Genomic DNA, 26076 nt, shown 5'->3' on the forward strand with positions numbered 1-26076 from the left:
AAAGCCTCACCTATGAGTGATGTTACCAGCCAATTAAACAATGAAAGTCTCACATATGAGTGATGTTACCAGCCAATTAAACAATGAAAGCCTCACCTATGAGTGATGTTACCAGCCAATTAAACAATGAAAGTCTCACCAATGAGTGATGTTACCAGCCAATTAAACAATGAAAGTCTCACCTATGAGTGATGTTACCAGCCAATTAAACAATGAAAGTCTCACCTATGAGTGATGTTACCAGCCAATTAAAAAATGAAAGTCTCACCTATGAGTGATGTTAACATACAATTAAACAATGAAAGCCTCACCTATGAGTGATGTTACCAGTCAATTAATAAATGAAAGTCTCAGTTTTGAGTGATGTTAACATACAATGAAACAATGAAAGTCTCACCTATGAGAGATGTTACCAGCCAATTAAACAATGAAAGTCTCACCAATGAGTGATGTTACCAGCCAATTAAACAATGAAAGTCTCACCTATGAGTGATGTTACCAGCCAATTAAACAATGAAAGTCTCACCTATGAGTGATGTTACCAGCCAATTAAACAATGAAAGTCTCACCTATGAGTGATGTTAACATACAATCAAACAATGAAAGTCTCACCTTTGAGTGATGTTACCAGCCAATTTAAAAAATGAAAGTCTCACTTTTGAGTGATGTTAACATACAATTAAACAATGAAAGTTTCACCTTTGAGTCATGTTACCAGCCAATTAAACAATGAAAGTCTCACCTATGAGTGATGTTAACATACAATTAAACAATGAAAGCCTCACCTATGAGTGATGTTAACATACAATTAAACAATGAAAGTCTCACCTTTGAGTGATGTTACCAGTCAATTTAAAAAATGAAAGTCTCACTTTTGAGTGATGTTAACATACAATTAAACAATGAAAGTTTCACCTATGAGTCATGTTACCAGCCAATTAAACAATGAAAGTCTCACCTATGAGTGATGTTAACATACAATTAAACAATGAAAGCCTCACCTATGAGTGATGTTAACATACAATTAAACAATGAAAGCCTCACCTATGAGTGATGTTGCCAGCCAATTAAACAATGAAAGTCTCACCTATGAGTGATGTTACCAGCAAATCACACACATGAAAGTCTCACCTATGACTGATGTTACCAGCAAATCACACACATGAAAGTCTCACCTATGAGTGATGTTACCAGCCAATTAAACAATGAAAGTCTCACCTATGAGGGATGTTACCACTCAATTAAACAATGAAAGTCTCACCTATGAGTGATGTTACCAGCCAACTAAACAATGAAAGTCTCACCTATGAGTGATGTTAACATACAATCAAACAATGAAAGTCTCACCTTTGAGTGATGTTACCAGTCAATTTAAAAAATGAAAGTCTCACTTTTGAGTGATGTTAACATACAATTAAACAATGAAAGTTTCACCTATGAGTCATGTTACCAGCCAATTAAACAATGAAAGTCTCACCTATGAGTGATGTTACCAGCCAATCACACACATGAAAGTCTCACCTATGACTGATGTTACCAGCAAATCACACACATGAAAGTCTCACCTATGAGTGATGTTACCAGCCAATTAAACAATGAAAGTCTCACCTATGAGGGATGTTACCACTCAATTAAACAATGAAAGTCTCACCTATGAGTGATGTTACCAGCCAACTAAACAATGAAAGTCTCACCTATGAGTGATGTTACCAGCCAATTAAACAATGAAAGTCTCACCTATGAGTGATGTTAACATACAATCAAACAATGAAAGTCTCACCTTTGAGTGATGTTACCAGTCAATTTAAAAAATGAAAGTCTCACTTTTGAGTGATGTTAACATACAATTAAACAATGAAAGTTTCACCTATGAGTCATGTTACCAGCCAATTAAACAATGAAAGTCTCACCTATGAGTGATGTTACCAGCCAATTAAACAATGAAAGTTTCACCTATGAGTCATGTTACCAGCCAATTAAACAATGAAAGTCTCACCTATGAGTGATGTTAACATACAATTAAACAATGAAAGCCTCACCTATGAGTGATGTTAACATACAATTAAACAATGAAAGCCTCACCTATGAGTGATGTTGCCAGCCAATTAAACAATGAAAGTCTCACCTATGAGTGATGTTACCAGCAAATCACACACATGAAAGTCTCACCTATGACTGATGTTACCAGCAAATCACACACATGAAAGTCTCACCTATGAGTGATGTTACCAGCCAATTAAACAATGAAAGTCTCACCTATGAGGGATGTTACCACTCAATTAAACAATGAAAGCCTCACCTATGAGTGATGTTACCAGCCAATTAAACAATGAAAGTCTCACCTATGAGTGATGTAACCAGCCAATTAAACAATGAAAGTCTCACCTATGAGTGATGTTACCAGCCAATTAAACAATGAAAGTCTCACCTATAAGTGATGTTACCAGCCAATTAAACAATGAAAGCCTCACCTATGAGTGATGTTACCAGCCAATTAAACAATGAAAGTCTCACCTATGAGTGATGTAACCAGCCAATTAAACAATGAAAGTCTCACCTATGAGTGATGTTACCAGCCAATTAAACAATGAAAGTCTCACCTATAAGTGATGTTACCAGCCAATTAAACAATGAAAGCCTCACCTATGAGTGATGTTACCAGCCAATTAAACAATGAAAGCCTCACCTATGAGTGATGTTACCAGCCAATTAAACAATGAAAGCCTCACCTATGAGTGATGTTACCAGCCAATTAAACAATGAAAGTCTCACCTATAAGTGATGTTACCAGCCAATTAAACAATGAAAGCCTCACCTATGAGTGATGTTACCAGCCAATTAAACAATGAAAGTCTCACCTATAAGTGATGTTACCAGCCAATTAAACAATGAAAGCCTCACCTATGAGTGATGTAACCAGCCAATTAAACAATGAAAGTCTCACCTATAAGTGATGTTACCAGCCAATTAAACAATGAAAGTCTCACCTATGAGTGATGTTACCAGCCAATTAAACAATGAAAGTCTCACCTATGAGTGATGTAACCAGCCAATTAAACAATGAAAGTCTCACCTATGAGTGATGTTACCAGCCAATTAAACAATGAAAGCCTCACCTCACAGTCCCTCCCTTCTGAAACAACTTCTTCTAAAACAAATGCTTTCCTCTCGAATCATGATTGGGCCATGTTAAAGGAAAGAAGCTCTTTCTTGATCATTTATCGAACACGTTGGTTCAAGCAAATGCACAGCACACTGCCATGTTCTGTTTCAAGACAAAATGCCTGCACCATTGTCACATGCTTTAAAAGCAAAATCTTTCAGCTTTGGGTGCAAAACCTTGATTTCAAATTCTTCATTCATACCAATAGTCAAAACATTTGATCGATTTTGCAGTTTTCGTTTCCTTCAATGTAAAATTTATTGAATACAGTACTAGTCGGAGCACCGTCGTTGCCCTGTGATGTTATAATCATGTTGGCCTTATTTTGACAAAAAAAAATTATACTTTTTGTGGGTGCCTAAAACATGTCCCTACACCCACCCACTTAGGAAAATTTATATTCAATATTATAGTATCACACACACACACACACACACACACACACACACACACACACACACACACACACACACACACACACACACAATATTGGGGGTAATTTAATATTACCTTTCTCATAGCGACAAAGGTTCAGGCACTATAGAGCGATCTTTAAAAATCCAAAAAAAATGAACTTTTTCCCTCAAAATTTCCCCAATTCTTTTTTTATGCCTCCGTTGACGAAGTCGCCAGAGGCATTATGTTTTCAAGTTGTCCGTCCATATGTCCGTCCGTCCATCCGCCCGTGATAGGTTTTCGTTACTGTGATAACTTGAGAATGGCTGAAGGCGTCTTAGTCAAACTTGGTGCAGGTATGTATAATGAGGTAAAGATTAACTGATTAGATTTTGGGGTCACGAGGTCAAATGCCAAAGGACAGAGGTCATGTTAGGTAAAAATCCTGTTACCGCAGTAACTTGCGAACCAGTGATGGAATTCCGACCAAATTTGATACAGTTGCACAGTTATGTATAATGATGCAAAGATTAATTGATTAGATTTTGGGGGCAAAGGTCAATGGTCAAAGTTTGTAATTGGTCTACAACTTGAGAATGGCTGAAGTGATCTAATTCAAACTTGGTACAGATATGTATGATGATGTAAAGATTAAAGGATTAGATTTTGGGGGTCCCGAGGTCAAAGGCCAAAGGTCAGATGTCATGTCAGGTAAAAATGTGAGAACTCGTGAACAGCTGAAGTGATTTAAATTAAAACTTGGTGCAGGTATGTATAACGATGTAAGCATGAACTGATTAAATTTTGGGGTCAACAGGTAAAAAGTCAGAGGTCATGTCAGGTAGAAATGTGATAACTTGAGAACAGCTGAATGGATTTAAATAAACTTGGTGCAAATATTACAATGCTGTAATAATGTTGGAGGAGGCATATTCGTCGACGTCGTGACATCGAAGATGGCCGTTCTAGTTTTGCCTAAAACACTCTCCAGCACTCACTGATGAATCTCTGAAAGTTTGACGAAAATCCGTTCAGCCATCTCTGAGAAAGATGGTGACACAGACAGACAGACAGACAGACAGACAAACGGCTCTGTTATAATATAGATCACTATACAACAACAACAACATGCATTTTAACGCCATGTTCCCTGCTAGAGCGGGGGTTAGCCTTGCGGTCCCCATGACAATCTTCTCCATTTTGCCCTATTTTCTGCATCTCTCCTTGTTAACCCCCTTGCCCGCATTTCTTCTTCCACCATCTTTAGCCAAGTCTTTCTCGGTCTTCCCCGTCCTCTACTTCCTTCTACATTAACTTCCATCACTCTTCTCAACCAGTCACTTTCATCCTTCCTCAATACATGACCAAACCATCTCAACCTGTTCCTCTTCACAGCATCGATCACAGGCAATATTCCCATCATCTTTCGCAATTCATCATTTGTCTTCCTCTCTCTCAACGATACTCCGCACATCCATCGAACCATTCGCATTTCCACCCTTTCCAGCCTTCGTTGCTGCTCTACGTTCATTACCCATGTCTCGCTCCCATAAATCATAACACTTCTCACACATGCAGCATACACCTTTCCCTTCAGCTTCAGCGACACTCTCCTCCTCATCAGCACGCCACTCAGTTCCCGAAACTTCTTCCATGCACATCTCACTCGAGCAACCGTTGCCGAGTCTGATCCACCTTCTCCATTCAGCATGTCTCCGAGGTAGCAAAATGTTTTCACACCTTCCAGCTTCACGCCGTCTCCAAGATCCAACTCAACATTTCCTCCATCTGCAGCTCCCTCTGTGCACACCTTACATTTGAATGTAGCTGCCACACTGGTTAATGACCCTCTCAGACCACTACATTTTTGATGAACCCACTCAGCACACATTGTACATTGAATGGAGTTCACCCCGACACCCTTCCTACACACAGCACAGGGCCACTTCCCAGTTCTTTCCACCTCACCACATGCTTTACCACTTGCCATCACCTTTGTCTTTCCGATATTCACCTTCAGACCTTTTGTCTCCATACATTCCTTCCACTTGTTCATCTTTTCCTTCAGTCCATCCATACTTTCCGCAATCAACACCAGATACAACAACTCCCATGGTAAACCCTCCTTTACGGTCTGAGCCAGCACCTCCATCACAGCTACAAATAGTAGTGGACTTAGTACCGACCCCTGATGCACTCCCACCTTCACCTCAAACTCACCACTGTTCCCGTCCTTCGTCCTTACAGCTGTGCGTGCTCTTTTGTACATTGCCATCACTACTCTGATCAACCATTCCTCCACTCCTAACTTCCTCAATGCCCATGTCAATACTTTGCGTGGAACCCTATCGAATGCTTTCTCCAGATCAACAAACCCAAAAAACAACTTCTTCCTCTTATCCATGTACTTCTCCTGCAACTGCCTCACAATGAAAAGCGCATCTGTCATTCCTCTTCCTGGCATAAATCCAAACTGCATTTCGTCAATCTTCACTTTCTTCCTTATCCTCCTCTCCAACACCCTTTCCAATACCTTCATTCCATGCTCCAATAACTTTATCGCTCGGTACGAGCCACACTCCAGAGGGTCACCTTTCCCCTTGTATAGAGGGACGAGGGTACTCAGTTCCCAATCCACTGGAATGCGGCCTTCTTTCACCACCAAATTACAGATCTCTGTCATTCTCTTCACACCCCAACTTCCTGCTGCCTTCAACATATCTCCCACAACTCCCGTCGGCCCTCCCGCTTTTCCACTCTTCATTGCTTTTATCGCTTCCTCAACTTCCTTCTCAGTTATCTTCTCTGCCGGTCCTAAAACTGGGTTACTCTCTATGTTGCCATCCCATTCATTCTCTGTATTCAACAGCATTTCCATATATCTTTTCCATCTTCCTTTAATTCCATCTGGGTCGACAACGATTTGTCCCACTTCATCCTTCAAGCAACTCACCCCCATCACATCACACCTCTCTTTCGTTATCTGCTTTGCAATCCTGAATACTGCTTTCTGACCCTCTTCCGAATCCAAGCGTTCTCCGAACATTTTCCTACATGCCTCCTGCGCCTTTGCTACCTCTTTCTTTGCAGCCTTCCTGGCTGCCTTATAACTTTCATGCTCTGCTGTTTCTGCTCCCGTACCCTTCACTCTTCACTTTGGATCAACCAGACAAACAAAATATATAAAAAGAGGGAGCAGAAGACAAGATGGGGAGAGAAGGGGAAGCACACAAACACAACATTTGAGAGCAGGGAGATGTATGGGAGGGAGAGGAAGTCACTCCATGTACTTCATGGATGGTGATGGATGGAGAGAGTTATAGTGATCACTATAACACCCCAAATCCACTTTTTTGAAATACCAACTTCTGTCCTGGAAGTCCTTGGTGTCCTTGTGTTTTATATTTCTCCCACACCCCCCCCCTCCCCCTCCCCTTCCCACGCCTCCTCCCCCCAAGCCCTCTCCCTCCCATACATCTCCCTGCTCTCAAATGTTGTGTTTGTGTGCTTCCCCTTCTCTCCCCATCTTGTCTTCTGCTCCCTCTTTTTATATATTTTGTTTGTCTGGTTGATTTGTTTGTGAAATAAATGTTAGCTCTTTCACGAGCCTCGATTCAGTATACAAAAAAAAAAAAAAAAAGTGTAGAATTTTCTAAGCAATACAAACAAAAAGATCATTTTAAACCACACAGCAGGGAGGAGGGAATTCATGTGATAATCACAAGTCAGATGACTGTTTAACACCAGTCAACATGAAGAGATGTGAACGGATGTGGTTAGATGATGGGGGAAGTGATAAACACCTTTAAACAAAATGAAAGGAGGAAAAAGGAAATGTTTTAAGTGTGTAGCACATATAAATACCTGAAAATTTTACTGCAGTGCCATAAAAGGCAGTAAACGAGTGAATAAATGTTCCATCCCAACACTTAAATGAATCCCTTGGTGTTTTGTACAAAAGGTTTTTACAACATACATGTCAAGTGTAAGTCTGAAAATGGAATTATACACAATAAGTGGCAATGCACAAGCTAATAGAAGCACTTGACTGTCTTGTTAATGTTAATAAATAATACTGTCTTGTAACACTTGACTGTCTTGATATTAAAGCGCGGCGTTACGCGCGCTGCTTGCGAGCAAGGAGGAAGCGGACAAGCGGTAACTTATAAGCGTCTTTATTTCAGGAGCTCACTGTAACACTGGCGCACTCCGGGCTGCGCGCCCGGTGTATATCATGAGGCCACGCCTACCCCTCGGGCGTGGCGACCGCCCACTTGGTGCGCGGAATGATGTCACCACGCCAGTGGGCTTTTGTGTCCGCCACACGCGCCCCCCCCAGAATTCCCGCGCACCTGGAGGGCCAGTTTGCGGGGCAGACGAATGACCCGGCCGAAGCGCCCCCTGGCGATCGGCGGCGTCCGGGGTGCAGGGATGCCAGGTGGGATGCCCCTGGCTGCCTCTGGGATGGGTGCAGGACCGGGGGGCGGCGTGGCGGCGGGGCTGGGCGGTGCCGGGGGTCGGGCCACTGGCGGTGGATGGTCCACGTCGAGGTGGGCCGGCTTGAGGCGGTCTACCGAAACGCGGTCAGGAGTACCGCCGATGTCCAGGGTGAAGTGTTTCGCCCCGGTCTCCAGCACGCGGAAAGGCCCGTCGTACGGGGGCCGCAGTGGTGTCCGGTGGGCATCGTGGCGGACGAAGACGTACTCCGCCGTGCGAAGCTCCGGGGCGACGTGTGTCGGTGGGTGCCCGTGGCATGCCGTTGGCACCGGGGCGAACCTCTGGGCGGTCTCTTGCAGAGCGGAGCGCTGCTGTGCCGCGGACCATGGTGCCGTGGAGTCGGGGAGGAACTCGCCCGGCACCCGCAGCGGTTGCCCGAAGACCAACTCCGCCGCGGATGCGCACAGGTCCTCCTTGGGCGCCGTCCGGAGGCCCAGCAGGACCCAGGGCAGCCTGTCGACCCAGCCGCCGTCGCGGAGGGTGGCCCGGAGCGTGGCCTTCAATGAGCAGTGAAATCGCTCACACAGGCCGTTAGCCTGGGGGTGGTAGGCCGTGGTTCGGTGCAGCCGGACCCCGAGCCCCTGCGCGACCGCCCCCCAGAGCTCCGAGGTGAACTGGGGGCCGCGGTCAGACGAGATGTCTGAGGGGGCGCCGAACCGGGCGACCCAGGTGGCGATGAAAGCCTGCGCGACATCGGCCGCTGTTGTCGACGCCAAGGGCACGGCCTCCGGCCACCGGGTGGTGCGGTCCACCATGGTGAGGACGTAGGTGAAACCCCGCGAGGGGGGCAGAGGTCCCACCAGGTCCACGTGGACGTGGTCAAACCGGCGTTCCAGCACCGTGAACGGGGCCAACGGGGCCTGGGTGTGCCGGTGCACCTTGGCGCGCTGGCACGCGAGGCACGTCCTGGCCCAGCCACGGACGGCCTTCCGGAGGCCATGCCAGACGAACTTGTCGGCGATCAGCCTTTGGGAGGCCCTCGCGCCCGGGTGGGACAGGCCGTGGATGGCGTCAAACACCTGGCGCTGCCAGCCCGCGGGCACGATGGGGCGAGGACGCCCGAGGGAGACGTCGCACAAGAGGGCCGCGCCCGCGCCGTCGAACGCCACCTCGGTGACGCGGAGGCCCGTGACGGCGGTCCGCAAGGCCTGGACGTCGGGGTCAGCGGCCTGGTCCACTGCCATCCGGGCATAGTCGATGCCGAGGTGGACTGCGTGGGCGACGGCCCGGGAAAGGCAATCCGCCACCGGGTTGTCCTTCCCCGCGACGTGCTGGATGTCCATCGTGTACTCGGACACGGCCGAGAGGTGACGCTGCTGCCGGGCCGACCACGGCTCGGTGACCTTGCCCATCGTGAAGATCAGCGGCTTGTGGTCGACGAAGGCAGTGAACGCACGGCCCTCGAGCAGATGGCGGAAGTGCCTGACCGCCAAGTGAAGCCCGAGCAACTCGCGGTCGAAGGTACTGTAACGGCGTTCGGGCGGGCGAAGCTGCCGGCTAAAGAACGCCAGCGGTTGCCAAGCTCCATGCACCCATTGCTCGTGCACGGTGCCCACCGCGTAGTCTGAGGCATCGGTGGTGAGGGCGATCGGTGCATCGGGCGCCGGGTGCGCGAGCATGGTGGCGTTAGCCAAGGCGAGCTTCGCGCCCGTGAACGCCGTGTCCATCTGCTTGGTCCAGGTAACGTCGCCTTTGCCCGGCTTACCTCGGAGAGCTTCGTGCAGGGGGTGCAGGAGCTGGGCGATACGGGGCAGGAACCGATGGTAAAAGTTCACCATGCCCAGGAACTCCTGCAGCCCTCTGATCGTGCGGGGGCGCGGAAACCCCTTCACCACCTCCACCTTGGCCGGCAGGGGGACGGCTCAGTGCCTGGTGACACGGTGCCCCAGAAAATCGATTATGGTGGCGCCGAACCGGCACTTTGCGGGGTTCACAATCAGGCCATGCTGGCCCAGGCGTTCGAAGAGCATGCGGAGGTGGCGTAGGTGCTCTTCGCGGGACGCGCTGGCGACAAGGATATCGTCCAGGTAGACGTAGACAAAATCCAAGTCACGCAGGACGCTTTCCATCAGTCGCTGGAACGCCTGAGCCGCATTCTTCAGACCGAAGGGCATGCGCAGGAACTTGAAGAGTCCGAATGGCGTGATGACCTCCGTCTTCGGGACGTCCTCCGGCCTGACGGGGACCTGATGGTAGCTGCGTATGAGGTCCACCTTCGAGAAGAAGGACATGCCCGCCAAACGGGCGGAAAAGTCCTGAATGTGGGGGACGGGGTAGCGGTCGGGAGTCGTGGCGTCATTGAGACGGCGATAGTCCCTGCACGGTCGCCATCCCCCGCCGGGCTTCAGCACGATGTGCAGCGGCGACGCCCAAGCGCTCTCTGAGCGCCGAACGATGCCGAGTCGCTCCAGGGTAGCGAACCCCGCTTTTGCCACCGCCAGCTTCGTCGGCTCGAGGCGGCGTGCCCGGGCGTAGACCGGTGGCCCGACGGTGGGGATGTGATGGGCCACCCTGTGCTTGACGGCCCCCGCCGAGAAGGTGGGCCGCGAGAGGGCCGGGAAGCCGGCGAGGAGGCGGGTGAATGCGTCCGCTGCCGGAAGCGTACAGACCAACGTGGCCGGAACCGAACCGTTCGGCAAGCCGCTTGGCAAGCCGCTCGTTGAGCTGGGCAACGCACAAGCGAGCGAGCTGAACGTCTCGGCCTGGACAAGACGTCTGCGCTTGACATCGACCAGGAGCCCATTAGCGCACAGGAAGTCCGCGCCAAGCAGTGCCATGGGCACGTCGGCGGTGACGAACGTCCATCAGAAAACTTGCCCTCCGAACCGCAGAGAGAGGCAGCGTTTTCCGTACGTACGGATGGGCGTCCCGTTCGCGGCAAGCAGCGCGGGGCCCCCACCCGCGGCGTGCTTGTCTGACGTGCCGGCGGGAATGACACTCACCTGCGCTCCCGTGTCGCACAGCTAATGGCGCCCGGAGAAGGTGTCCGTTATGAACAGCAGGCTGCTCGAACGGCCGGCGCTCATCGCCACTATTGAGCGCCGGCCCGGGCGTTTCCCGACCTGTTGAAGGAGCATGGCAGATGACACTGCCGAGCTTCGTGGCCGAACTTGGCGTGGAACCAGCACCAGGTGGTGGAGCTGGAGGAGCGCGGCTGGCTCCGCCAGGCCGGTGGAGTTGGCGGGTTTCCCCGCGGTGGCGGTTTTCGCCGCGGCGGTGGGCGGGGCGTGGCGGCGGTCACGAGGTGCGTATCAGCATGCTGCGTATGCTGTATAAGCTGATGCTGTGGATCAGCAGCATCAGCAGCAGCATCAGCAGCATCAGCCACGAGGGCCGTGACGGCCACGCCGACTCTCGCCCGCGTGTCCCAAGCGGCGAAGTACTTGTCCGCCTCGGCTGCCAATGCTCGGGGTTCCGTTAGCCCGGTCCCGGCCAACGCGAGGCGAACCTGCGCTGGAAGTTGGCGACGGAAAAGCGCCCGGAATAGAGAACCGGGGGCTTCGTCGCCCAAGAGTGACAGCATATGGTCCATTCGGACCGACGGGCGCGTGTCACCGAGCTCGGGGAGATCCAGGAGGCGGTCGGCCCGTGCGTCATCCGTGAGGCCGAACGTGGCTAGGAGTAGCCGCTTGAGTGCCTCGTACTTGTGGCCGTCCGGTGGGTGGCGAAGGACGGACACAACTCGAGCGGCCGTGCCGGGCCCGAGGGAGGCGACGACGTGGCAATAGCGCGTGTCATCGCCGGTGAGGCGCCGAGGCTGAAATTGGGCTTCGGCCTGGACGAACCAGACTTCGGCCTGAGCCTCCCAAAATTCGGGAAGTTTGATGAAGTTGGCCATGGCAATGGCGTCGCGTGTGGAAGGATCGCTCCGGCAGATCCAACGTCGAGGGGGTCACCAGTAAAGCGTGGCGTTACGCGCGCTGCTTGCGAGCAAGGAGGAACCAGACAAGCGGTAACTTATAAGCGTCTTTATTTCAGGAGCTCACTGTAACACTGGCGCGCTCCGGGCTGCGCGCCCGGTGTATATGATGAGGCCACGCCTACCCCTCGGGCGTGGCCACCGCCCACTTGGTGCGCGGAATGATGTCACCACGCCAGTGGGCTTTTGTGTCCGCCACAATCTTGTTGAGGATATTTGTTTAAACTGTTTCCGTATTTTTAAACGATAGGATATAATTTTTTTATCGTTGTTCTGAAAGATAACATTTCTCAATCAAACCAGGTATGACGTGAAACACACTTCGAATTGATGTTATCAATCGATAAATTATCCAATAAATCTTCCATTCTATTAATTACCCATTCTATCAATAATTACACAACCACTGTCTTTCCCTCGTGGTCCCTCTGTACTGTCTTTCCCTCGTGGTCCCAACTGTACTGTCTTTCCCTCACGGTCCCTCTGTACTGTCCTTCCCTCGCGGTCCCTCTGTGCTGTCTTTCCCTCGCGGTCCATCTGTACTGTCCCCTCGCGGTCCCAACTGTACTGTCTTTCCCTCACGGTCCCGTTGTGCTGTCTTTCCCTCGCGGTCCCACTGTGCTGTCTTTCCATCGCGGTCCCACTGTATTGTCTTTCCATCACGGTCCCTCTGTGCTGTCTTTCCCTCGCGGTCCCACTGTGCTGTCTTTCCCTCGCGGTCCCACTGTGCTGTCTTTCCCTCGCGGTCCCTCTGTGCTGTCTTTCCCTCGCGGTCCCACTGTGCTGTCTTTCCCTCGTGGTCCCCCTCTGTACTGTCTTTCCCTCGCGGTCCCAACTGTACTGTCTTTCCCTTGCGGTCCCTCTGTACTGTCCTTCCCTCGCGGTCCCTCTGTGCTGTCTTTCCCTCGTGGTCCCTCTGTACTGTCTTTCCCTCGCGGTCCCAACTGTACTGTCTTTCCCTCGCGGTCCCGTTGTGCTGTCTTTCCCTCGCGGTCCCACTGTGCTGTCTTTCCATCGCGGTCCCACTGTATTGTCTTTCCGTCGCGGTCCCACTGTGCTGTCTTTCCCTCGCGGTCCCACTGTGCTGTCTTTCCCTCGCGGTCCCACTGTGCTGTCTTTCCCTCGCGGTCCCACTGTACTGTCTTTCCCTCGCGGTCCCTCTGTGCTGTCTTTCCCTCGTGGTGCCCCTGTGCTGTCTTTCCCTCGCGGTCCCTCTGTACTGTCTTTCCCTCGCTGTCCCTCTGTGCTGTCTTTCCCTCGCGGTCCCACTGTGCTGTCTTTCCCTCGCGGTCCCACTGTACTGTCTTTCCCTCGCGGTCCCTCTGTGCTGTCTTTCCCTCGGGGTCCCTCTGTGCTGTCTTTCCCTCGTGGTCCCTCTGTGCTGTCTTTCCCTCGTGGTCCCTCTGTGCTGTCTTTCCCTCGTGGTCCCTCTGTGCTGTCTTTCCCTCGTGGTCCCCCTGTGCTGTCTTTCCCTCGTGGTCCCCCTGTGCTGTCTTTCCCTCGCAGTCCCCCTGTGCTGTCTTTCCCTCGCGGTCCCCCTGTGCTGTTTTTCCCTCGCGGTCCCTCTGTGCTGTCTTTCCCTCGCGGTCCCCCTGTGCTGTTTTTCCCTCGCGGTCCCTCTGTGCTGTCTTTCCCTCGCAGTCCCCCTGTGCTGTCTTTCCCTCACTGTGGTCCCCCTGTGCTGTCTTTCCCTCGCAGTCCCTTTGTGCTGTCTTTCCCTCGCGGTCCCTCTGTGCTGTCTTTCCCTCGCGGTCCCACTGTGCTGTCTTTCCCTCGCGGCCCCCCTGTGCTGTCTTTCCCTCGTGGTCCCTCTGTGCTGTCTTTCCCTCGCGGTCCCTCTGTGCTGTCTTTCCCTCGCGGTCCCTCTGTGCTGTCTTTCCCTCGCGGTCCCTCTGTGCTGTCTTTCCCTCGCGGTCCCTCTGTACTGTCTTTCCCTCGTGGTCCCTCTGTGCTGTCTTTCCCTCACGGTCCCCCTGTGCTGTCTTTCCCTCGTGGTCCCCCTGTGCTGTCTTTCCCTCGCGGTCCCTCTGTTGCTGTCTTTCCCTCGTGGTCCCTCTGTGCTGTCTTTCCCTCGTGGTCCCCCTGTGCTGTCTTTCCCTCATGGTCCCCCTGTGCTGTCTTTCCCTCGTGGTCCCCCTGTACTGTCTTTCCCTCGCGGTCCCCCTGTGCTGTATTTCCCTCGCGGTCCCTCTGTGCTGTCTTTCCCTCGCAGTCCCTCTGTGCTGTCTTTCCCTCGCGGTCCCCCTGTGCTGTCTTTCCCTCGTGGTCCCCCTGTGCTGTCTTTTCCCTCGTGGCCCCCCTGTGCTGTCTTTCCCTCGTGGTCCCTCTGTGCTGTCTTTCCCTCGTGGTCCCCCTGTGCTGTCTTTTCCCTCGTGGTCCCCCTGTGCTGTCTTTCCCTCGTGGTCCCCCTGTGCTGTCTTTTCCCTCGTGGTCCCCCTGTGCTGTCTTTCCCTCATGGTCCCTCTGTGCTGTCTTTCCCTCGTGGTCCCTCTGTGCTGTATTTCCCTCGTGGTCCCCCTGTGCTGTCTTTCCCTCATGGTCCCCCTGTGCTGTCTTTCCCTCACAGTCCCCCTGTGCTGTCTTTCCCTCGCGGTCCCCCTGTGCTGTTTTTCCCTCGCGGTCCCTCTGTGCTGTCTTTCCCTCGCGGTCCCCCTGTGCTGTCTTTCCCTCACTGTGGTCCCCCTGTGCTGTCTTTCCCTCGCAGTCCCTTTGTGCTGTCTTTCCCTCGCGGTCCCTCTGTGCTGTCTTTCCCTCGCGGTCCCACTGTGCTGTCTTTCCCTCGCGGCCCCCCTGTGCTGTCTTTCCCTCGTGGTCCCTCTGTGCTGTCTTTCCCTCGCGGTCCCACTGTGCTGTCTTTCCCTCGTGGTCCCTCTGTGCTGTCTTTCCCTCGCGGTCCCTCTGTGCTGTCTTTCCCTCGTGGTCCCTCTGTACTGTCTTTCCCTCGTGGTCCCTCTGTGCTGTCTTTCCCTCACGGTCCCCCTGTGCTGTCTTTCCCTCGTGGTCCCCCTGTGCTGTCTTTCCCTCGCGGTCCCTCTGTTGCTGTCTTTCCCTCGTGGTCCCTCTGTGCTGTCTTTCCCTCGCGGTCCCACTGTACTGTCTTTCCCTCGCGGTCCCTCTGTGCTGTCTTTCCCTCGTGGTGCCCCTGTGCTGTCTTTCCCTCGCGGTCCCTCTGTACTGTCTTTCCCTCGCTGTCCCTCTGTGCTGTCTTTCCCTCGCGGTCCCACTGTGCTGTCTTTCCCTCGCGGTCCCACTGTACTGTCTTTCCCTCGCGGTCCCTCTGTGCTGTCTTTCCCTTGGGGTCCCTCTGTGCTGTCTTTCCCTCGTGGTCCCTCTGTGCTGTCTTTCCCTCGTGGTCCCTCTGTGCTGTCTTTCCCTCGTGGTCCCTCTGTGCTGTCTTTCCCTCGTGGTCCCCCTGTGCTGTCTTTCCCTCGTGGTCCCCCTGTGCTGTCTTTCCCTCGCAGTCCCCCTGTGCTGTCTTTCCCTCGCGGTCCCCCTGTGCTGTTTTTCCCTCACGGTCCCTCTGTGCTGTCTTTCCCTCGTGGTCCCCCTGTGCTGTTTTTCCCTCGCGGTCCCTCTGTGCTGTCTTTCCCTTGCGGTCCCCCTGTGCTGTCTTTCCCTCACTGTGGTCCCCCTGTGCTGTCTTTCCCTCGCAGTCCCTTTGTGCTGTCTTTCCCTCGCGGTCCCTCTGTGCTGTCTTTCCCTCGCGGTCCCACTGTGCTGTCTTTCCCTCGCGGCCCCCCTGTGCTGTCTTTCCCTCGTGGTCCCTCTGTGCTGTCTTTCCCTCGCGGTCCCTCTGTGCTGTCTTTCCCTCACGGTCCCTCTGTGCTGTCTTTCCCTCGCGGTCCCTCTGTGCTGTCTTTCCCTCGCGGTCCCTCTGTACTGTCTTTCCCTCATGGTCCCTCTGTGCTGTCTTTCCCTCGCGGTCCCCCTGTGCTGTCTTTCCCTCGTGGTCCCCCTGTGCTGTCTTTCCCTCGCGGTCCCTCTGTTGCTGTCTTTCCCTCGTGGTCCCTCTGTGCTGTCTTTCCCTCGTGGTCCCCCTGTGCTGTCTTTCCCTCATGGTCCCCCTGTGCTGTCTTTCCCTCGTGGTCCCCCTGTACTGTCTTTCCCTCGCGGTCCCCCTGTGCTGTCTTTCCCTCGCGGTCCCTCTGTGCTGTCTTTCCCTCGCAGTCCCTCTGTGCTGTCTTTCCCTCGCGGTCCCCCTGTGCTGTCTTTCCCTCGTGGTCCCCCTGTGCTGTCTTTTCCCTCGTGGCCCCCCTGTGCTGTCTTTCCCTCGTGGTCCCTCTGTGCTGTCTTTCCCTCGTGGTCCCCCTGTGCTGTCTTTTCCCTCGTGGTCCCCCTGTGCTGTCTTTCCCTCGTGGTCCCCCTGTGCTGTCTTTTCCCTCGTGGTCCCCCTGTGCTGTCTTTCCCTCGTGGTCCCTCTGTGCTGTCTTTCCCTCGTGATCCCCCTGTGCTGTCTTTCCCTCGTGGTCCCCCTGTGCTGTCTTTCCCTCACAGTCCCCCTGTGCTGTCTTTCCCTCGCGGTCCCCCTGTGCTGTTTTTCCCTCGCGGTCCCTCTGTGCTGTCTTTCCCTCGCGGTCCCCCTGTGCTGTCTTTCCCTCACTGTGGTCCCCCTGTGCTGTCTTTCCCTCGCAGTCCCTTTGTGCTGTCTTTCCCTCGCGGTCCCTCTGTGCTGTCTTTCCCTCGCGGTCCCACTGTGCTGTCTTTCCCTCGCGGCCCCCCTGTGCTGTCTTTCCCTCGTGGTCCCTCTGTGCTGTCTTTCCCTCGCGGTCCCTCTGTGCTGTCTTTCCCTCGCGGTCCCTCTGTGCTGTCTTTCCCTCGCGGTCCCTCTGTGCTGTCTTTCCCTCACGGTCCCCCTGTGCTGTCTTTCCCTCGTGGTCCCCCTGTGCTGTCTTTCCCTCGCGGTCCCTCTGTTGCTGTCTTTCCCTCGTGGTCCCTCTGTGCTGTCTTTCCCTCGTGGTCCCCCTGTGCTGTCTTTCCCTCATGGTCCCCCTGTGCTGTCTTTCCCTCGTGGTCCCCCTGTACTGTCTTTCCCTCGCGGTCCCCCTGTGCTGTCTTTCCCTCGCAGTCCCTCTGTGCTGTCTTTCCCTCGCGGTCCCCCTGTGCTGTCTTTCCCTCGTGGTCCCCCTGTGCTGTCTTTTCCCTCGTGGTCCCCCTGTGCTGTCTTTCCCTCGTGGTCCCTCTGTGCTGTCTTTCCCTCGTGGTCCCCCTGTGCTGTCTTTTCCCTCGTGGTCCCCCTGTGCTGTCTTTCCCTCGTGGTCCCCCTGTGCTGTCTTTTCCCTCGTGGTCCCCCTGTGCTGTCTTTCCCTCGTGGTCCCTCTGTGCTGTCTTTCCCTCGTGGTCCCCCTGTGCTGTCTTTCCCTCGTGGTCCCTCTGTGCTGTCTTTTCCCTCGTGGTCCCTCTGTGCTGTCTTTCCCTCGTGGTCCCCCTGTGCTGTCTTTTCCCTCGTGGTCCCCCTGTGCTGTCTTTCCCTCGTGGTCCCCCTGTGCTGTCTTTTCCCTCGTGGTCCCCCTGTGCTGTCTTTCCCTCGTGGTCCCTCTGTGCTGTCTTTCCCTCGTGGTCCCCCTGTGCTGTCTTTCCCTCGTGGTCCCTCTGTGCTGTCTTTTCCCTCGTGGTCCCTCTGTGCTGTCTTTCCCTCGTGGTCCCCCTGTGCTGTCTTTTCCCTCGTGGTCCCCCTGTGCTGTCTTTCCTTCGTGGTCCCTCTGTGCTGTCTTTCCCTCGTGGTCCCCCTGTGCTGTCTTTCCCTCGTGGTCCCCCTGTACTGTCTTTCCCTCGTGGTCCCCAGCTCTTTCACGAGCCTCGATTCAGTATTAAAAAATAAAAAAAATAAAAATGTGTGAGCATTCTTACAAACTCAACAAACTGGATATCAAGGAGACGTGGTTCATGCGTGTTTGTTTCATTCGAGTGATTATGATAATGAAAACGTACAGGCGTTGGTGGTGCCCACGGGGTAGGGCAGGTAAGAGCCAGATCGCCACCCAGATCCATGAAAGCCTGGCACACAGCGGTTACAGTCTGGACCCCCAGTGTGGTGTTGGCAGTTGCACATGAGATGTCCATCACTCACAATGCAGGCTTCTGCATGGAGATTACACCAACATCTGCAACTCAAACAACATAATGATATATTTTTTAAAGAGGAAGGTAAGAGACACTTTGTCTACAATTGTAACATATTTAAACGAGCACAACACTGGTATCCTGAAGTGTACTTAATATTATTAAATTTATTCAACTTAATTGCAAAATAGCAAAACACATATGGCAGAGGTGATACGGGATGGGCCCACAAAATATGAAAAGACTGAAATTATTATCAGAATCTTACTGCGACTGATAGAAAGGTGTAATGTAATTTTTTGTGGAAAAACAATAAATTAGTGCGTGTGTGTTGTTGTTGGTTGCTATCTTGTGGTTGTAAAAAGGTATAAAAGAGCCCTCTTAAATCTCAAAGCATCCTCTCAAATCAAATGAAACTAGAACGCCACTCAGTAGAGCGCATACTCCCGCCGTGGGTCAAGTTGGAATAGTACGATTTCACAAAAGTTTGAGGGAGTAGTTCAGTGACAAGACAAGACAACACAAGACAAACACTGCACAGATATATATATATTTAGAATATATAGAAGATAATGTTAAAAAAACAAGGCAATTTCACTTACATTTTTGGATTCAGCGTTCAATTCTATATAAGTGAGTGTATTTTGAGGCATGTGTGACTTCAAATAAAATTGTAAGCCAGGAAAACGTTCGTGTCATTCCTAAGGGATGCAACATGTAAAACTGGCCCAAACGTGAAAACAAAACTCGCTCATTTTAAGTCGTACAAGCTAATGCGACCACTCATTCTTCTGGGAAGAATCCCGTGCACATGCTTGTCACACTTGTAACGCACCTAAGTCTTTATAAGTTCATCAAATACTGACATTCGCTGAGGTAAATGTTGATATCTCTTCTGAGGTTAAAAAAAAAACAGTTTTAAAGCATTATACGTAGCAAACGATACATTTTATGAAACGGGGAGACCGAATACACGCTTTGGTGGTTTTAAAATGACAGAATATGTCTATTATTTTAAAAAAGAACCTTGAAGACAACGCTGCTAAAAAAAAAATACACCGCTCTAACGCATAACCACGAGTTTAAACTACATTTACAACAAATATGAAAACTATTTTCATATCACAATGTTACATATAGAATATATAGAAGACAATGTTAAAAAAAAATGAGCCCTATATTCCAATGGTAAAAAAATCCTTCAAAAAATTCCTGGATCCGGAATAATATCCTGAGCTTCACCGAAAACTAAGCAATTCTTCCTTATCCCAAGGGCAATCATCCCACCAACTTTCATCCAAATCCGTTCAGAACTTTTCCAGATATCTTGTTCACAAACACACGAATATACGAACACACACACACACACACACGGACGGACACGATCGAATGCATTACTCCCGCCAGGGAGTAATAATAAATTGACGAAAGGTTAATTTTCCATTGGACAGAATTGACTTATTAAATAGTGTTTTATTTATTTATTATTACTTTGATTCTTACAAATTATTATTCAATTCAAATTCAAATTCAAATTCAAATTCAATTCAAATCTTACAAATTCAATTACTTTGATTTGATTATTATTACTTCTGGAATGTGTGCAAACCAGCTACTCGAGATTATACATCGGCCGTGAAACTTCAAGCTTCCGCTCACACAAAGCATTGTCAGAGTGCGTTCTTTTGCATGCCTCACATTTACATGAAAAGTTAGTGGAAGCATTAGTAAGGAGTCCCAGGTTTCATTTGCAAGGGAATTTGTTGCAGGGGAAGTGCTCCTAAAGTAAAAAAATTATTAAATCGGTCCCTGCTCTCAAATGTTGTGTTTGTGTCCTTCCCCCTCTCTCCCCATCTTGTCTACCGCTCCCTATGTTATATGTTTTATGTGTCGGTTTGTCTTTCTGTGTGATTAATGTTCGCTCTTTCACGAGCCTCAATATTGTATACAAAAAAAATAAAAAAAATAAAAATAAAAATAAAAAAATAAATAAAGTTGTGTCCATCGGACGAACAGTTGCAGAGAATTTTTTTTTCATATTGATCAGATCAAGCGTTGTATATACTTGTCGAATTATGACGTCATAATGAAGGCACTGATGACATCATCATTAACATTTCTTATTCCCCATGGGGAGTACTTCACAATGAGCCTTGTTTCAACTTTTTCCATTGAGCCGTTTGGGAGATATAGAGGTGCAACGTTTTTCCAAGATGGCGTCCATACCAAGTGACCTATGACGTGATAATTATGAATAAAAAAAAATTCTACAGGCGGAGGCACTCCTATGGTAAAATATCGTGTCAATCGGACCAACGGTTGCCGAGAAAATGAATTTTTAAAATGCAGACACGTATGCCACACAAATGACTAACGCTGCTTTTCGCTTTGCGAGCGCAGGTATCTAACTAGGCCTGGTCATGTACTCTGCACAGCACAGCCACATGACCTCACCAAAGGCCATAAAATGTCAATTCAACCAATAACATACACCACTACATACAAGATGTGGAATAACGAGATTGTTGGGAATGGGGAATGAGATATGTTGATGATGATGTCATCGGCACCTTCATTATGACGTCATAATTCGACAAGTACAACGCTTGATCTGATCAGCATGAAAAAAAAAAATCCTCTGCAACTGTTAGTCTGATGGACACGAAATTTTCATAATATGAGTGGCTCCTCCTGTAGAATTTTTTAATGATAATTATGACGTTCATAGGTCACGTGGTACAGGCGCCATCTTGGAAAAACTTCGCACCTCGATATCTCTGAAACCACTCCATGGAAAAAATTGAGACCTGGCTCAATGTCAACTACTCCCCATGGGGAATAAGATATGTTAATGATGTCATCGGTGCCTCTGTTATGACGTCATTATTGGACATGTACAACACAACCGGTCATTATGAATTTTTTTTCTCAGCAACTATTGGTTTAATAGACACTAAATTTTCACCATAGGAGCGCCTCCTCCTGTAGAATATTTTAATGATAATCATGACGTCATAGGTCATGTGGTAGCGGCGCCATCTTGGAAAAACCGAAAAACGTTGCACCTCTATATCTCCAAAAGCGCTCCATTGAAAAAATTGAAACGTGGCTCATTGTAAAGAACTCCACATGGGGAATAGGTGTTGTTAACGATGACATCATTGGTGGACGTAATTATGACGTCATAATTCGACAGGGACAACGCTTGGTCTGAACAGTGAAATTTATTGAGCATGATCTATGGAACAATTATAGAAAGAAAAGAACCGCCTTTAGAGGCCATTTTTCCCCACAGAGCGGGGGTTGGCCTTTTTTGGCAATCTTCCCCTTTTTGAAGCAATGTTTTATGGCCGGATGCCCTTCCTGCCACCAACCCTGTTGGTTGCCTCTTGCGATACACAGAGAATCGCCAGTGAACTGGTATTCAATTTGTCGAAGGATGACAGGCTGAGTCAACCCCGCTGGCGTTAATTCAGCGATCGACAGGGATTACAAACCCAGGATCCGAGGATCCCAAGCCGGCACCTTAACCGCTAAGCCACCACCAGGCTTTAAGCAACAATTTATATAAGAGAATATACATTTATGATGTCATCGCTCACGTGGTCTGGCAGCCATATTGTATCAAAGGGGAAAAAACGTTCACGTTCAACAGAAGAGTTGGCTCGCACCAAGTTGACTGCGCAGGGTAAGTATTCCATGAATACCATCTAGCTGTTGAAGTGTGACGGGCCTTGCTCACGTGACTCAACGGCCGAGGTGAGAGATATTTCGTTGTCACTATGAGTTGTGTGTGTTGTGATGGTGTTTTGTTTGTGCTGGTGTTTTGTGTGGTTCACCGGTTTTGTTTTGAAGTTACGCACGTGTCTCCATGTTCGAAGGTCTGCGTTTTACATGGTTTATTTACTTCATATACGTGAATGAAATGGTATCAAGATGCTACTCCATTGTTTGTCATCTCCATATGCGGGTTTCAGCAGGTGTGTGTGTGTGTGTGTGTGTGTGTGTGTGTGTGTGTATGTGTGTGTGTGTGTGTGTGTGTGTGTGTGTGTGTGTGTGTGTGTGTGTGTGTGTGTGTGTGTGTGTGGCTTTCCAGCAAGGTATATGTCAGACGCTGATGATTACAGGCAGCCAATTAAATCTATCAAACCCTAAAAGGCTTTATCAGGACTCTTTCACAAAAATCATTACTGAACACAAGCTTCACTGCGGATGGAACCAATTTGTCAAGTCCAGCAAGCGTGACAACTTGCTATTCAATAACTATCGGGGACGCCTCTTCGTGATGGTTGTACTACACCCCCCAACACAAGTCGGGGGACAAATCTTCCCCATTCTTTCCTGTTGCCCGGATCCTGACTTTGCTGCTTGTTGGAGTTATGCAGCACTGAAAGAAGACGACAGTAGGAAATTAAGTATATGGAAATGTAACGATGTTTCACGTGTTGTCATTTCAGTACATTGTTTTCTTCCTGAAGTTGCAACTTGTGGGAGTAATGTGTTAATGTCGCTGAGAGAGGACATTAAAAAGATTAGATGGAAATGTAACAATGTTTTACATGTTGTCATTTTACTACATTCTTTTTCTTCCTGATTTTGCTTCTTGTTCTTTAAAAAAATTGTATTTGTGTTTTTTATTTGAGTCTTTAATAAATTATTGAATAATTTTTTTTTTCTCATTGTTCTTTGAGGCTCTTGATACTGTATGAGTGAGGGTACTATGACGTCAGCCTAACGGGAGCGTTGGACAAGCGTGGGCAAACACTCCCTTCTAACGTTTGCGGAACGTTGGGCCAACGCCCCTTACAACATCTGATTAACGTTGGGCCAACACTTCATTCCAACGTCTGTCTAACATCGATCCACCATTGGACCAGCCTCCCTTCCAATGTCTACCTACCGTTGGCACGCCGGGACAAAATGACTTTGGCCCAATGTTGGTTTTTGACGTTGGCCCAACGACGGTGCTGGCGTTGCCCCAACGTTGGTCCAACGTTGTTGTGTTAGCTGGGCATCAGCTGGCAGCCAATGTGTTGTCGAGACTAGTTCAACAACAGCTTTTAAACATGAGTTTGTTGTGGTCTGAAGTGAATCATTCTGTTTGAAGAAACGTTGTCGTTCCCAATCAGCGGCCATGTTGTAGACTCTGATGTAGATCAATAATACTTGAATCGTCAATTTTATGGTACTTTGGATGGTGGTTCAATGTATCAGGTTGAAAGTTAGATTTTTTTGATTGTTTTTTTTTTTTAGTAAATCTATACATATTATAAGAGGTGTGTGTGTGCGCGTGTGTGTGTGTGTGTGTGTGTGTGTGTGTGTGTGTGTGTGTGTGTGTGTGTGTGTGTGTGTGTCGCCATTTCTCTCAGGGATGGGTGAACGGATCTGATCTTCGTCAAACGTTCAGAGGTTCACACCCTTGGTATTCTGGAACCAGGAATACCACGGCAAGATGTTCCAAGACATTTGAAATACCACAGGAACACCATTGTATTTTATTAAAGTCTTTACCATTATTAGCCTGATTTGACAGATCCAAGTTAGGATGTTCTTAAAGATCACTTCAAGCAAAAACGTCTCTAAAAATACACTCCATTCTATATTTATGCTGACAGTAAAGCAGATGTGATACAGCTAATGCAGTATTGATTTACACCCCATTTACATTCACATGGGTCCCAGGAAAAATCCATGTATAACCCATGAAAATCCCATGCCCAGCCCACATGGCCTAGCCCACAAAAAACCCATGCCCTGCTCAAATGGGGTAGCCTACAAAAAACCCATGCCCTGCTCATATGGGGTAGCCTACAAAAAACCCATGCCCTGCTCATATGGGGTAGCCTTCAAAAAACCCATGCCCTGCTCATATGGGGTAGCCCACAAAAAACCCATGCCCTGCTCATATGGGGTAGCCTACAAAAAAAAACCATGCCCTGCTCATATGGGGTAGCCTACAAAAAACCCATGCCCTGCTCATATGGGGTAGCCCACAAAAAACCCATGCCCTGCTCATATGCGGTAGCCCACAAAAAACCCATGCCATGCCCACATGGGTTAGCCCACAAAAAACCCATGCCCTGCTCAAATGGGGTAGCCTACAAAAAACCCATGCACTGCCCACATGGGCAACCCACTGGCACCAGCGTGGAGCCGATGGACAAATCCAGCTGGGGCTTACGTATGGGGGACACACATGGGACCCACAAGTTAGCCCACAAAGGACTCATATGGGACCCAGCTGAATGTGCTGGCTGGGATCCTTCATCATAATCATGATCATTATCATCATCATGTTGCATGGCTCAGACAGGATTATGTGGAGTTATACAACAAGTTGTGAGATATGAACAGTTCTTAAGCTGAGAGTTTTCCCTCGATGCAGCACCAGCTGCAATAGCAGAATGTGCTGAAAGAGCCTGCGTGGAAAGATGGAAATTGAATGCACACCAGGGATGAAAAGCAGCAATTCTTTACCTACTAAACCGCCAAGCCTCTTTAGAGCACAAGATTAGTGTTATGTTTCACAATATATTTTATAATCAGGCAATTTGGGGTGGGACGACAGCTCATATGTAAGTGCACTCACCTTTTAGTTGTCTACACAGGGTTTGATTCCCTACCTGACTATAAACGGTCATCATGGTGATTCTGGCATGGAATCATCAATGAGTGCACCGTCCTTTGGAAGGACGTTAAGGTGTGTCTCCCATCTGTTAGCATTCACTGGTGGAATTCAATATTCTGGCCAAATTCCAAATTCCTGCAGCTCCCTGCAATGCAATCGACACCTGTCCTAGGTTGGCTTGCAGCAACGGAAATGTTCACCGCATGTTGCAGGAACCCCGCTGCCCCTTCATGGAGTTTGGGACTCCTGAATCCTGATGATGAAAAGGGTAATTCATGTAAATATTTTGGTTTTCTTCACATTTTTAGTTATTTTAAAGCGAAGACAAATACGTTTTAAAGATAAAACAGCAGTATTATCCAGATATTCAACTAATTATTATTTATTTTATCATTGGGGAAGTTGGGGTGTGAAGAGAATGACAGAGATCTGTAATCTGGTGGTGAAAGAAGGCCGCATTCCAGTGGATTGGGAACTGAGTACCCTCGTCCCTCTATACAAGGGGAAAGGTGACCCTCTGGAGTGTGGCTCGTACCGAGTGATAAAGTTATTGGAGCATGGAATGAAGGTATTGGAAAGGGTGTTGGAGAGGAGGATAAGGAAGAAAGTGAAGATCGACGAAATGCAGTTTGGATTCGTGCCAGGAAGAGGAATGACAGACGCGCTTTTCATTGTGAGGCAGTTGCAGGAGAAGTACATGGAGAAGAGGAAGAAGTTGTTTCTTGGGTTTGTTGATCTGGAGAAAGCATTCGATCGGGTTCCACGCAAAGTATTGACATGGGCATTGAGGAAGTTAGGAGTGGAGGAATGGTTGATCAGAGTAGTGATGGCAATGTACAAAAGAGCGCGCACAGCTGTAAGGACGAAGGACGGGAACAGTGGTGAGTTTGAGGTGAAGGTGGGAGTGCATCAGGGGTCGGTACTAAGTCCACTACTATTTGTAGCTGTGATGGAGGTGCTGGCTCAGAACGTAAAGGAGGGTTTACCATGGGAGTTGTTGTATGCAGATGATCTGGTGTTGATTGCGGAAAGTATGGATGGACTGAAGGAAAAGATGAACACGTGGAAGGAATGTATGGAGACAAAAGGTCTGAAGGTGAATATCAGAAAGACAAAGGTGATGGCAAGTGGTAAAGCATGTGGTGAGGTGGAAAGAACTGCGAAGTGGCCCTGTCCTGTGTGTAGGAAGGGTGTCGGAGTGAACTCCATTCAGTGTACAATGTGCGCTGAGTGGGTTCATCAAAAATGTAGTGGTCTGAGAGGGTCATTAACCAGTGTGGCAGCTACATTCAAATGTAAGGTGTGCACAGAGGGAGCTGCAGATGGAGGAAATGTTGAGTTGGATCTTGGAGACGGCGTGAAGCTGGAAGGTGTGAAAACATTTTGCTACCTCGGAGACATGCTGAATGGAGA

General features: G+C 49.5%; 1 protein-coding gene across 2 annotated transcripts in view; it reads right to left on the reverse strand.

Annotated features, from left to right (window-relative positions):
* Window positions 1–26076, reverse strand: part of LOC137432617 (netrin-G1-like) — a 377178-nt gene that overhangs the window by 101992 nt on the left and 249110 nt on the right. For both annotated transcript variants that reach the window (XR_013624331.1, XM_068124685.2), the window contains exon 4: window positions 17904–18076. Coding sequence is in view for 1 of the 2 variants with exons in the window: in XM_068124685.2 (XP_067980786.1) it covers window positions 17904–18076 (173 nt within the window). In the remaining variant the exon portion in view is untranslated. The remainder of the gene's footprint in view (window positions 1–17903; window positions 18077–26076) is intronic.

This window comes from Myxine glutinosa, chromosome 8 (assembly GCF_964187855.1).
Source record: "Myxine glutinosa chromosome 8, kmMyxGlut1.1, whole genome shotgun sequence".
In the NCBI taxonomy this organism is placed as follows: Eukaryota; Metazoa; Chordata; class Myxini; order Myxiniformes; family Myxinidae; genus Myxine; species Myxine glutinosa.